This window comes from Penicillium solitum (genome assembly GCF_028829755.1).
Source record: "Penicillium solitum strain IBT 25940 chromosome Unknown utg000005l_segment0_segment0, whole genome shotgun sequence".
In the NCBI taxonomy this organism is placed as follows: Eukaryota; Fungi; Ascomycota; class Eurotiomycetes; order Eurotiales; family Aspergillaceae; genus Penicillium; species Penicillium solitum.
The window spans coordinates 743070-755361 of NW_027072125.1; the positions used below are offsets into that span (position 1 = coordinate 743070).

General features: G+C 48.5%; 5 protein-coding genes across 5 annotated transcripts; 2 read left to right on the forward strand and 3 right to left on the reverse strand.

Annotated features, from left to right (window-relative positions):
* Positions 1–96: 96 nt before the first annotated feature.
* N7455_007884 (uncharacterized protein) lies at positions 97–1634 on the reverse strand (the record flags this gene model as incomplete). Its single annotated transcript, XM_040961042.2, has 3 exons — positions 97–894; positions 945–1518; positions 1576–1634. The coding sequence occupies 3 exons, from the start codon at positions 1632–1634 to the stop codon at positions 97–99; spliced, it is 1431 nt and encodes a 476-aa protein (XP_040808555.2).
* A 319-nt stretch (positions 1635–1953) lies between these two features.
* Positions 1954–3488, forward strand: N7455_007885 (uncharacterized protein; the record flags this gene model as incomplete). Its single annotated transcript, XM_040961005.2, has 2 exons — positions 1954–2199; positions 2250–3488. The coding sequence occupies 2 exons, from the start codon at positions 1954–1956 to the stop codon at positions 3486–3488; spliced, it is 1485 nt and encodes a 494-aa protein (XP_040808498.2).
* A 134-nt stretch (positions 3489–3622) lies between these two features.
* N7455_007886 (uncharacterized protein) lies at positions 3623–5336 on the reverse strand (the record flags this gene model as incomplete). Its single annotated transcript, XM_040961013.2, has 3 exons — positions 3623–4624; positions 4681–5184; positions 5247–5336. 3 exons carry the CDS (start codon positions 5334–5336, stop codon positions 3623–3625), a joined length of 1596 nt encoding a protein of 531 aa, XP_040808526.2.
* A 2604-nt stretch (positions 5337–7940) lies between these two features.
* N7455_007887 (zinc-binding alcohol dehydrogenase family protein) lies at positions 7941–9149 on the forward strand (the record flags this gene model as incomplete). The annotated part of the gene is made up of 2 exons (XM_065605753.1): positions 7941–8117; positions 8166–9149. 2 exons carry the CDS (start codon positions 7941–7943, stop codon positions 9147–9149), a joined length of 1161 nt encoding a protein of 386 aa, XP_065460702.1.
* A 413-nt stretch (positions 9150–9562) lies between these two features.
* N7455_007888 (Zn(II)2Cys6 transcription factor) lies at positions 9563–11570 on the reverse strand (the record flags this gene model as incomplete). The annotated part of the gene is made up of 6 exons (XM_040961035.2): positions 9563–9868; positions 9936–10403; positions 10464–10980; positions 11031–11280; positions 11331–11487; positions 11541–11570. 6 exons carry the CDS (start codon positions 11568–11570, stop codon positions 9563–9565), a joined length of 1728 nt encoding a protein of 575 aa, XP_040808535.2.
* Between the last annotated feature and the right edge of the window lie 722 nt (positions 11571–12292).

The window sequence follows — 12292 nt, forward strand, 5'->3', positions numbered from 1 at the left end:
CTGATATGCTCTGAATGAGTCATTTTGTTTCTTTCCTAATTTTCGCTGAAATTTATTGGAATCTCGATCTTCTATATGCGAAACCCATGTGTCCGCCTATAGACGCGGGTTCCCAACCTCAGCATCTTGAGCAATATCTTTCTCAAAGTCGAACCCAAGCTGTTCCAAACTTTTAACCCGAGCTCGCCGGTCACCAAGAGCCTGCGCCGCCTTCTTAATCAATGGGAATCTCGCACGCGTCCACTTCTCCTTCTCGCCCCAGAAGGGTGGTCTTCTGCCCTGCCCGTAATTTTCCAACCCATCCTTTCGCGTCGCATGCGAACTCAACTCGTACAGGGAGTTGATGTAAGTTGCATCAAGCGGGAAAGCAAGAATATTGAAGCTATGTTCTTCGCCGCGCTCGACCGTCCACTCCCCAATCCACCGTTCCATTTCGGCCTCAGAAGGCAGCGCTACTCGCCCCGACAGCACGCGCGCAACCCAGGCCCCTTGCGCCTGACTGAAAGGAAATGGTACAATCCGTTGAGGGAAGCCGATTAAAGCGAGGGTGGGCTCTTTGCTGTAGAAGACGTGCTGGTACAAATGATGAGGGCGCACACCATCCGTGATAAGAGGCGGCTGGAGAGAGGATAAAAATGGAATGGAGAAGTGGTAGCCTGTGCAGAAGATAATGTGATCGACATCTTGCTCTTCGCGACCATCGACAAACTGCACACGACCACCTTCGGCACTCAGGTGGCTGATTTCCGGGAGGGTTTGGGCAACGGCTGCTTGTTCTGGGGAGAGAGTTGTTGTTGCTGTCCGTTCGGAAATCAGCAACGGGTGTTTTGACACACGACCAATTTGAGTGGCGATGTCGATTCCCGACGCGGAATGACCGACGACAATAACTTTCTGTTGCTGTCTGAGTACATGGGGTGCTTAGTGGGCGGATGTTGACATACCTTGTTTGCAAACGTTTCGGGACGCCTATAAGAGGAAGAATGAATGATGGAGCCTGGGTAGGCTCCATTCCACTCAGCTAGGCCAGGGATTTCGGGTATATATGGGTCATTGTGATGTCCATTCGCGACTACAACTGCATCGAATTGCTCCACCAAGGTGCCGCCAGTCTTCAAATCACGCCACGTCACAGTCCATTCTGGATTTGGGTGTTTCTTCGATAGTCCCACATCCAAAATCAAGGATTGCAAACGTATGATGGGCTTCAACTCCTCTGCATACTGATGGAGATAGTCTTTCACGACGACATGGGTTGGAAATAGCGCGGTTCCTGTAGGGAACGGACACTCGGTGAACTGCATCATCGAATTTGGAATATTTGTTTCGAGAGAGTCATATACAGGGGAAATAAATGTCCCGTTCACGGGCTGTTGAGGCTCCTGGCTTGGCTTAGAATGAGATAGCACCGATGCATTGCTGACGCCTTGATCGCCAGTGTAATTCCAAACACCACCAGGTTTGTCGCGCTGCTCAAAAATGGTGATGGTCTTAAATTTGTGTTCGGCAAGAAGATATCTGCGTATAATTTATCAATTATCCATGTTCTGTCCCAAAAGGCGAAGGCAAACGTACTTTGCGACTCCCAGGCCACAAGGCCCTGCGCCGATAACGGCCACCCGTTCAACTTGCATGGTAATTCGTGTAAATAAATCCAAAATATAGCGACTACCAGGGCCCTTTTAAGATTTTAAATTTGGAATGTGAAGTTGTTAAGATCATCCACGCGACAGAACCGCTCACGCCATATCAGCCCATGATAACGCGTAGGTTAGTCCCGATCGGGTAAAAGCGAGCGGTGTCGCCCCGATATAGGGCTGGATGATGTGCTTATCTCGAAGAATTGATACATCCTTCCAAGTTTAGTAAGTATATAAATATTAGTTTAGGTGAAATTCATGAAGTGGTCCATTTCCCATAGTCACTTCACTGCTACTGCTGATTTGAGCGACCATGGTGTTGGACCACGCCGATCAACTAAAACCGACGCCTGAGGTGAAGGGCCAAGAGCTCAATGCTTCAAGCGAGCAGTCGGAAGTAGGGCCAATACAGCAGACCAGACGAGCTCGCCTCAAGGCTTCAATATGGGACACCTGGGATAAGTCGCCTCGAGAGCGCAAGCTTGTTCAAAAGGTGGACTGGTGGCTACTGAGCTATGCCTGTACGGCATACTTCATCAAGTCTTTGGATCAATCCAATGTAAGAAAGTTATGAGTTAACAGAATGAACAAATGAACTGACGTGGATAGACTTCCAATGCCTACGTTTCAGGCATGAAAGAGGCACTCGACCTGAAGGGCAACGACCTGAACTACCTGACAACATATTGGAACATCGGGTACATCGTCGGACAGATCCCATCCCAGTTAATCCTGACCAAAATCCGCCCGTCAATCTGGCTACCGGTTCTTGAGCTCCTGTGGAGTATTCTCGTCATGGCTCTTGCGGGCGCAAAGGGCCCCAAAACCATCTTCGCTCTCCGATTTTTCATCGGCCTTTTCGAAGCCTCCGCTTACCCCGGCATTATCACACTACTCGGAAATTGGTATACACCACAAGAACTCGCCAAACGGAGCGCCATCTTCCAGGCCTCCTCTAGCGCGGCAAACATGTTTTCAGGCTATCTCCAAGCGGCGCTTTACTCTGGCATGGATGGCCGTGCAGGTCTGGCCGCTTGGCAGTGGTTGTTTATTTTTGACGGGATTCTCGGAATTCCCATTGCGTTGTATGGTTTCTGGGCTATCCCTGATTCTCCCAGCGACTCGAAGACCCGATGGCTCAGCAAAGAGGATACTGAATACGCTGAGCAAAGAATGAAGGCCGTCGGACGTGCACCAGCGGCTAAGCTCACATGGCGAACATTTGTGGATGTCTTTCGCTCATGGCCAGTCTACTTATTTTCTACGGTCTTCATTGCGCACGTTTGCGGTCTACGAATCTACTCGTATTTCAATGTGTGGCTGAAGTCGACTAAAAGATACACAGTCGAACAGGTGAACGTTATTCCCTCTGCCGGATATGGGCTGCAGATCATTTTCACGCTCCTCTACGCCTGGACAAGTGATTATTTGCAGATGCGTTGGCCTGTGATCGTGTTTGCTTGTGTTCCGGCATTGGTCGGGACTATAATTCTGTCTGTTTGGCCGGCGCACAACACCGCGGCAATGATGGCGGGCTGGTTGTTGACTTATGTTGAGACTGGGGCGGGAATCATTTTCACTTCTTGGGTTAGTGAAACGTGTGGTTTCTCGGCTGAGCATCGTATTGTTGTTATTGGAGTCATGGAGGCGGTTGCTTTCACATTCAATGCTTGGGTGCCTCTGTTGGCCTATAATAGCAGCCAAGCCCCGCATTTCAAAATTGGGTACCAGATTGCTGCCATGTTCTTTGCAGTTGAGCTTGTTTTGACGGTCATTATTGCCGCGGTTGAGAAGCGGTGGCCAGCTCGGAGTCTGGTAAAAGAGAAGCAAGCGTCTACCACTGTATAATATTTTCGGCCAGTTGATAGCTGTTCATGATAATTTGATTTCTAAGTTCATAAATTAGGAAAATATTAGGAAAAAGCCACAAAACCTTGAGTGTCTGATTCGAAATAGAAAGTATATATACACCAATGTCCACCTTATCCAACATAACACTTCAAAGATCCAAATGTCGGATCCACCGTCTGGCGTTCATGGCACAAACCAGGACCCCGCCAGCCATAAGTTTGGGAAAGATCGCTGACAAGATCGCACTCCGTATTAGGAGAGACAGTACAGAGACCATTAGACATAATCCACGATTTGGGTTTATTCAGATAATCACTTTTACAGTCCCTCCACTCCCAATTACCACTTGATGGTATAGTCCACCAACGACACGAAACGGACGTGTCGGTAACATCGGTCTTGAGCTTACTCGCGCTGCGGAACTTCATGCAGTCACTGTCCTCCAAATTCTTATTGTGGCCTTGAAGCAACACGTAGCTGCCAGTGCAACCGATGCCATCGAACATCTTCAGTGACCAGCCGCTGGATACGGTGACAACGCCATTGACGGTCTTTGTGACGGAGGCCTTGGTTGTTGTAGCAGGTTTTGCCTTGGTAGTGGTTGTAGCAGGCTTGGCTTTGGTAGTGGTTGTGGTTGTGGTTGTGGAGACTATTGTATTCCGAAGTTGGCTTGCCAAACCACTGATCTTCTCGGCCGCTTTCAGGAAGTCACCAGCATCAGTAGCAGCCTTAGTTGGAGCGGCAGCTGTCGTGGACATGATATCTTCCGGGTGTAGGAATGTCAAGGGTACATCTACCAAGGGTATGTCTGTCGTGAAAGCATGTGGGTCTGCGTTCTTTGCAGCGTTAGCTTTAGCTGTAACTGTCACAGCTTCGGCTGTCATTGTTACAACACTTCTTGCTGACAACGGGACACCTTTTGTCTCAGATGTAGCTGACGTAGCTTTGGCTGTGGATGTAGTCTTCACGGATGCAACTTTGGATCTAGCAGAAGTGGCTGTAGATGTGGCTTTAGATGGGGCTTTGGGTGTAGAAGATGTAGCTTTAGTTGCAGATACAGGAGGCACGACAGCGGGGGGTGCGGATGTGCCACAGAAGTCTGCCCCAGTGCCACATTTACCCTTTGTAGAGCACTGAAGATATGGTCAGTATAGGGTGCGGGATCGAAATTGAATCTGGATTAACTCACACATTGACCCGCAGGGCATGGATTCAAAGAGGCAATCTCGGTCCACAGCTTGGGACGTGCTGTTCCAGGCACCTGGGGACCACAGACTGCATCGCCGATTGCAACTGGCATTGGGGGTTGGCCCTCGCTAAGACAAACCTGGCCACCAATCTGGAGCTTGTTGCACCCGTACCATGCCGAGGTGTTGGGGTTCCAAGTCTCGATCTTGGCCGCGGTGATCTTGTACCCCTCGGCAATCTTCGTACATATATCGCCATCGCGGACAGTATAAGCGTAGCAGTAACCACCACTGTCCGGTGGAAAGAGAGTTGTCCCCGCCCCGCAGCATACAGGCGTTCCGGGAGACAAAGAGGAGCACACAGTTTTCGGGTTGAAGGAAGTGAACGATTCTTTCGAGATACTACACTTGGAAGCCAGATCGTCGCATGTATCCCCAGTGCCGACAAGAATAGAAGGGCAGGTGTAAGGGTAAGTGTACTGGGACCGGTCCTCAAGGTGGTTGTACTATCTTAAGTTAGAATCTGAGCTACCGGTGACGTTATGAGTTAGGGGAAGTAGGCACAAACCTCAAGTTCAGCTACCGACAATGCAGCTATCCCATGAATCAAACGGAAACCACACAGAACGAGGAATATACCTTTCTGGAAATACCCCATCTTGTGTTCATTTGCCTGAGAGGATGACGGTCTTTGAAGATCAACGCGCGGCTTTATACATATCACCAAAGAACTATATAATGAATGTCACGCCTGAGAACAACATCGCGGAGGCAATATACATTCATGCACCCAGTGAATCATGTGAAACACAGATATGGTCTTTGCAGTAACATGCAGGGTCTGAGAGTATCTAAAGAGCCACTTAGAAACATTTATTCTCTAGGACACCATTTTGGATGGTTGTAAAGAACAAGCCAAAGTGTCTCCTCTGCCACGGTCAACAAAGAAAGTTGTTATATCCGAGGAGCCCCGGGTGCAAATGTGACCCCGAATGACCTTTGTTCGAGTATCTCTCTTTCCCCTTCGGAGTTGGGATGACAGGTTCCCTTTCAACAATCGATCCAACACATCGTGCCGCTAAGGGTCTAGGCTACTGGGATGGCAGATACCTACATCAAAGCCACCGGTTGGCGGGGATTCATGCAGCCAAAACAAAGGAATGACCCAATGAGAGCAAGATAGAGATTTTGCGACCGTCTATATTTACTTTATAAGTGAATCTCAAAATATTGCTTGTGTAGGGCGGACACCACCAAATAATAGCGCTCATTGTTGGGAGGGATTCAACGTCGTATCTATATTAGACATCTTGAATATCAGAGAAGATCGCGAATTATATTACCAAGGAGTTCAGCGCGTGCGACGGAGTCAAAGAACAAATACCTTGGGGTTGAAGTGAGAAGATTGACCAAGCGCTAATCGGCTTTGTACCACGGTTCAAGGGTTCGCAGGGAAATGGTTTCAGAAAACTCATTGAACTTGAGCCATCTTAATTGGTAACATTAGAAACCTGGACATAGTTACCCAAGGCGGCGACATGAGAGTATAATGGGAATTCCCCAGAGCTGTGTCAAATTGAAAAATTTACAACCGTTGACAACGGGGAAAGAAGAGTGCGACGACGTATAGATTCTCCCTGCTACCAACAAAGACTTCAAAATATACTACGCCAGGTATAAATACTAACTATCCAGTACCGGCTCTGAGCAGGTACCAATCCACGATTAGTGGACGGCCCCCGACCTTGGGATTTGGTAGTACTTAACACATTATCTTTCATGACTTGTCTAGTTGTGAGCTTGCATCTCAGTTTTTGTGAAGTTTGCATAGTCTACATCAGATAAAAAATGCAGGCGGAACCTGCCGGATGAGATCTCATGGACAATACCGGAAGTCTGAAGATAGACCTTCTAGAACAAGAAATGCTTTAGGCAGTGATAAAACCATCTGAATTCAGATTTGGCTCATTATATAGCCCCTATTGAGCTTTTATTCCTTTTAAATATCACCTCTGGTGTTGCCTCACTTCACTGTCATTGCATTTGAATGTTTGGATACAGCCCTTTCCTACACATGAACAAACAACCACACATTCAGGCAATATCGAAAATGGTGGGCCTTGGGATTGTACGCTTTATTCCTGAGCTGGTGTGGCTCGAGCTTATACCTACAATGTAGGTAGATACCCGTTCAATCGGGACCATGAAGTTCCCTACAAACGGGGCTCTTTACTCCGGGATGTTGCACAGCAAAGGAGCATACAGCTACGCCATTAAAATTGAGTGTTACCCGCCAATTGCACTTGTAACAACTTACAAATATCTTGGGATTTACAGCCGCTGTGTTAAAATAACGATCTTTTTCATCGCTGATCACAACCAACTGGTATCTACACGCTGGAGCACTTGTTCTGATATCATAATGAACCTCCGTTACCACTGCTTGCTCTTCCAATAAAATACACAATCAAGGCACAGATGACTACGAGAAGAATTGTATCTACAACACCAACCCTTTCAGTCCTCTAGCTTTGTTCAATTCCATATCTCCATTGTTCAATGAAGAGCTTCTACTTCAACTGCCATCTAACCACGATAGACTAATCCAATACAGACTCTTCGTGATACCACAGAAGCTTTCACGGGGATTGAATCTAGAATGAAATCCTTGACATTACCGCTGACAACTAATACACACACATGGATCCCTAACTCCAATGATTGAAGGAGTAGCTTGGGCAACCCAATGCTTTGTCCGAGTTAGATAGCAGTGGCTGGATCTTCCCGCAGTTCCACTACTCACAGTTATGAAGAGGACGAATCGGTTTATCCCTTTGACACTGCTATTCCCAGGTGTGTCTATCGAGATTGCTTGTGGGGGGTATCAGTTCCAGGTTTGGTTAACGCCCTGGATGAGCTTGTGTATTTTTGTGTTCAGTTGAACTCTCATATGGCTTAAACGATGAAATTCTATACCTCCGGTTGTCAGTTCCAGATATGATCTAGGCATTTTGTCAATAGATAACATCCTTTAGGGCTTTCGAAATGGGATTGAACACGATTTGTTGGGTGGGAGGTCGAGTCTCGCCGGCGGCTTGCTGGATTATAGTCAACCTCCAGGTCGTTAGATGGCTCAACAGCTCAACGCGCGTTGCAAGGTTTTATTCCCCGTCAATTTGAATTTCTCTCCTCTCGTTCCTTCATATTCACACACATCTGCTCACCAGCTTTGCATATTCCATCCTCTTCCTTCATCGGCACGATGGCTTTTTATCCAGCTTTGTTTATGCAACCTCCCTATGAATACCAAATCAGCTCCCACGAAGGGATCCCAATCAGCTGGCCCGGTTTTAACCGGGCTGCATGGCTTCTCAAGTCAGGTCAGGGTCTCCAGGTTGGCTTCGCAGCATTCACAGCTCCGTCGGCTCATCAGATCGTCGTGAGGAATGGTGCTGTGGCCATTAATCCTGTTGAATGAACCAAGCAGTCGATGGGAAGGACTATCTTCCCCTGGATCAAGGGCCCCTTTGTACTCGGAAATGATTGCGCTGGTGAGGTCGTCCAGGTCGGCCCCATGGTCACTCAGTTCAAGGTTGGTGACCGGGTTCTCGCTCACGCCCTCTCCATGGACCAGGCCGTCAACAAATCGTCCGAGGGTGCCTTCCAGAACTACACCGTGATTCGTGACAACATGGCCGCCGTTATCCCCCGGTGTCTCTCTTACGAAGAGGCCTGCGTCATTCCTCTCAGTCTGTCAACTGCCGCAACTGCGCTGTTCGGACAGGACTTCCTAGCCCTCCATCACCCTGGCATCCCACGGGACACCGGCCTAGACTGGCGTCCTGAAGTGATTTTGATCTGGGGTGGATCAACCAGCATCGGTTCCAACGCCATCCAGCTTGCCGCAGCAGCCGGCTACGAAGTCATCACCACTTGCTGCCCTCGAAACTTTGAATATGTCACAAGTCTCGGCGCATCGGCCGTCTTTGACTACCGCGACCCCCTCACCATCCAGCAAATCGTCGAACTGATGGATTACAAGAGGGTCGTTGGTGCGGTCACTATCGGAAACGACTCAGCCGAAGCTTGCATTGAGGTCCTCTGGAGAATGGAGGGTTATTCGAAATTTGTCGCCCGGGTCGACATCCCATACCCATTTCCGGAACAAAAGCCAACTGGAACCTTCCGGTCGCTCCGCGCTATGGGAGCCTCAATCCGTTCCAACCTCAAGGTCTGGAACAAGTTCAGGAAGTGCGGTGTGAAGACCAAGTTGATCTCCGGCACCTCTGCGGCCCACACCGAGGTGGGCGCCATGGTGTACAACCAATTCCTCCCCGGGGCTCTTGCCACCGGTGTCTTTGTTGCTACCCCTAAGCCGCGCGTGGTTGGCAAGGGCCTGGAGCAGATTCAGACTGCTTTCAACTGTCACATGAGGGGTGTATCGGCTCAAAAGAGTGTTGTCTCGATTTGAATTTGTTTTGAGCCGATTTCTGCAGTCCGTTGATGGGGCTGCAGAAAGATCTTGTTAGGGAAAAGGTGAGCGTGCCGCCGGGTCCTGGTTTTGTTTCCTCCCGCCTGTGCCGGCGCGGGACCCTGGGCACTCCTATCTTAGGTGAGGTCAGTCATGACCAATGAAATCCCAATTTCAATCTAACTAGTCAGTTAACCCTTTGGTAATGTAGGCAAAGTGAGTAACATTCAATACTGAGGCCATACTTATAGAGAAGTGAAACCGATGTCTGGGCAGCCCGCCTTATGATAGAAACATATTGGATGGCACTTCGTTCAAAAGCGCCGACCATTTGAACTCGAATGCTACATATTTACACGCATACAAGACCCAGAAACAGAATTTAAAAGAGAAGCATCCCAAATTACGGTAAACTAAAAAAGATTCATGATATCCAAAAAGAAAGGTGGCTCTGGCTGACCTGTGACATCAGACATAGTACACCCCTGAGCAGACGCCAAGTTGCACAATTTGTCGAACGAGTCCGAGTCCGAATCCAACAGCTCCAAGTAGCTCATAGCTAAATTATTCCCACCCTGCAAAACCCGCAAAGCCTTTTTCAAATCCTCCAACTTCTGCTGTTTATCCTCCGACGCGGAGACACACGTACTCACTTGATCGGCATGTGTCTTGAGAAACTTTGCCGAGAGATAGAGTAGCATGGGAGAAAACGCATGCGCCTGTGCAACATCGTGAGACACAAAATCCACCGCCAATTCACGGGGAGGGAAAGGGGGGTGGTCTCACCTTGAAAAAGCTGGATCGGGTGAGCGGCTTCGCCAAACCTACTATCTCGTATGCGGAGTATAGAGGAGCAAAGATGATCTCCTCGTCAATCTCCACCTGTAGGGCCTCCATGATATTGTAGAACCATATCACCGCAGCATTAGCGAGCATGTTTGTAAACAGACGCATGGGGTCGTGGAGCTCCGGCGAGGATGGGGGTAGTGAGACTAGCATCAACCGCTGTTGTACCATTTGGTATAGCCGGGTATGGCGTTTCCAGCCAACTCCATCTGTCGGAGATGTTGTGTCGCCGTGCGCGGCGCGCTGGAATGCAACGCTGTGCCAGCATAGCGTGATCAGGACGATTGTCTCCGCGAAAGGCGGTAGCATTTTCTGTCCGGAGGTCTCGATCTCGTCGTATAAGGAGTCCATAAGGACGGGCTTACTGTGCTGGAAGTCTGACTCTGAAACGGGGAGATATATGCAGAGCTGGAGTGGATGTTAGTTTCGCTCCAATTATTTTGTAAAGAAGAGGTGGTAATTGCTCACTGCTTCCTCGTGTAGACTTAGAGGCCACTCATCAGAGATATTGAGAAATCGGTCTAGACAATATGCCAGCCAGTATGTCCGACGCTTTTCCTCAGCCTCCGCCCATGCTTCGGGGTGCGCCATGTTTATGCTAACGTCATTGAGCCGATCGATCTCGTGTAATTTGGCGAGTTGGATAATTCGAAAGGCGCGTCCTGCGGTAAACCATGCTCGGCGGTAGCTCATGTAGCGGAACTCGTAGTGAGTTAGAAGAAGCCATGCCTGGGCTACCTGGAGACAGGCCGCACTGCTGGATTCGATATCGTGATCTAGAGCGTCCATCGCGGACCGTGCACGAGTGTAAAGCGACTCCCGCATGTGCTGTAAATGGGCGGATGAGGCTGCTGCCAGCGCCCACATTGAAAATTGCAAGCAGATGTGAGAAGCTAATTTATTAAAGCTCTGTGCCCAGGAAAAATACCGGCCCTGGTGGAGCATCGGTGCGACAGGGTGTACTCTGTCGAAGTATAGTTGGTCGCTTCACTGAGTGTTAGATATGTCTAGATTCGGATGATGCGATTTACGTACAGGTCTGCCTCGAGTATATCTAAGCTCTCAATATCAGGCGGGGTCATCGGTGTAATAGGTAAGGTTATTGTTGATCCCTCACTGGAGTAGGGGATATCACGACATTCAGTCTTCGTGACATTGGGAATACACTCTTGGGGTGGGCTGAGCAATTGTGTTGTCTCGTCGGAGTGATACCTATCACTGCCGCCCAATACTTCCTTGGGGTGGACATTACCCTGATCACAATTGATGATGCTTTCTAGTGTGGCTAAGAGTTGGATTAGCAAGGAAGATGTATAAATCATATTTTCAACAAACCAATGCGATTGCGCAAAGCCTTGAGATGTCCCTTCTTGGGGCCCCGTGGTGAGCGAACTTGATTTACAAGGCAGGTTGTGCCAGAGTCTTCGCACTGGTCACATTGAGGCCGTCGTCTATCGCATCGAAGTTTCTTTTTGCGGCATTCCTCGCAAGCCTAGGATATCAGCGCCAAGGGTCACTTTATGAGCTAGATGGCTATTGTCTCACCAGTCCAGGTTGCTGTCGTGAAGCTGACATATTGAGGAGTGCAACAAAGTGCTGATATTCTGATACTACTACGTCTGCAGGAAGAATAAAGCTACCCGAAGTAATAATACAGGTATTTGTAGTGGGTATTTATATCCATTAACTAATACCACACAGTGCACTCTAGCTAGTGTCGCTCAAACGTCGGCAATTACAAATTAACTGTTTATTTCGGTAGACACCCTCCCTTGTAGAAAGGGGGTTTTCAAGATCTTCTACATTGAGCAATGTGTACTTATCGAAAGTCCACCCTTCTTCCCCGATAAAGCCCAACAAGAACAACATGTGGATGGTGTGATCAGCACTCCATCCTAAATGATCCTATACTCACGACTCTCTTGCTATTTTGAGGTAATCAAGACGTGCTTTGTCAAGGCTAAACGCCTAAAGTTCTTTATAGCTTTAAATAAACTTCCGTCCCTGCACTGGCTGCACCGTTAACATTTTTATCGTGCCATTTGGGTAGTATAGATAAGCTGGATGGTGGTAGAATGTACCAGTTGGTTAGCCATGTTTGTCGATTGCTGGACAAATGTTGAATGATCTGCCATTCCGGTGTTGGGTTTATTTTCCATATCGGTTAGTTGCTGATCAAGATTGAGGCTTGGATTCTTAAATTGCTCAAAGTGTGGCAGGTTGTCGTGTGGACACGGTACACCGACTGGCTGTTACATATCGTTATCAACCGCGGCACATGTAGCACGTGGACAATT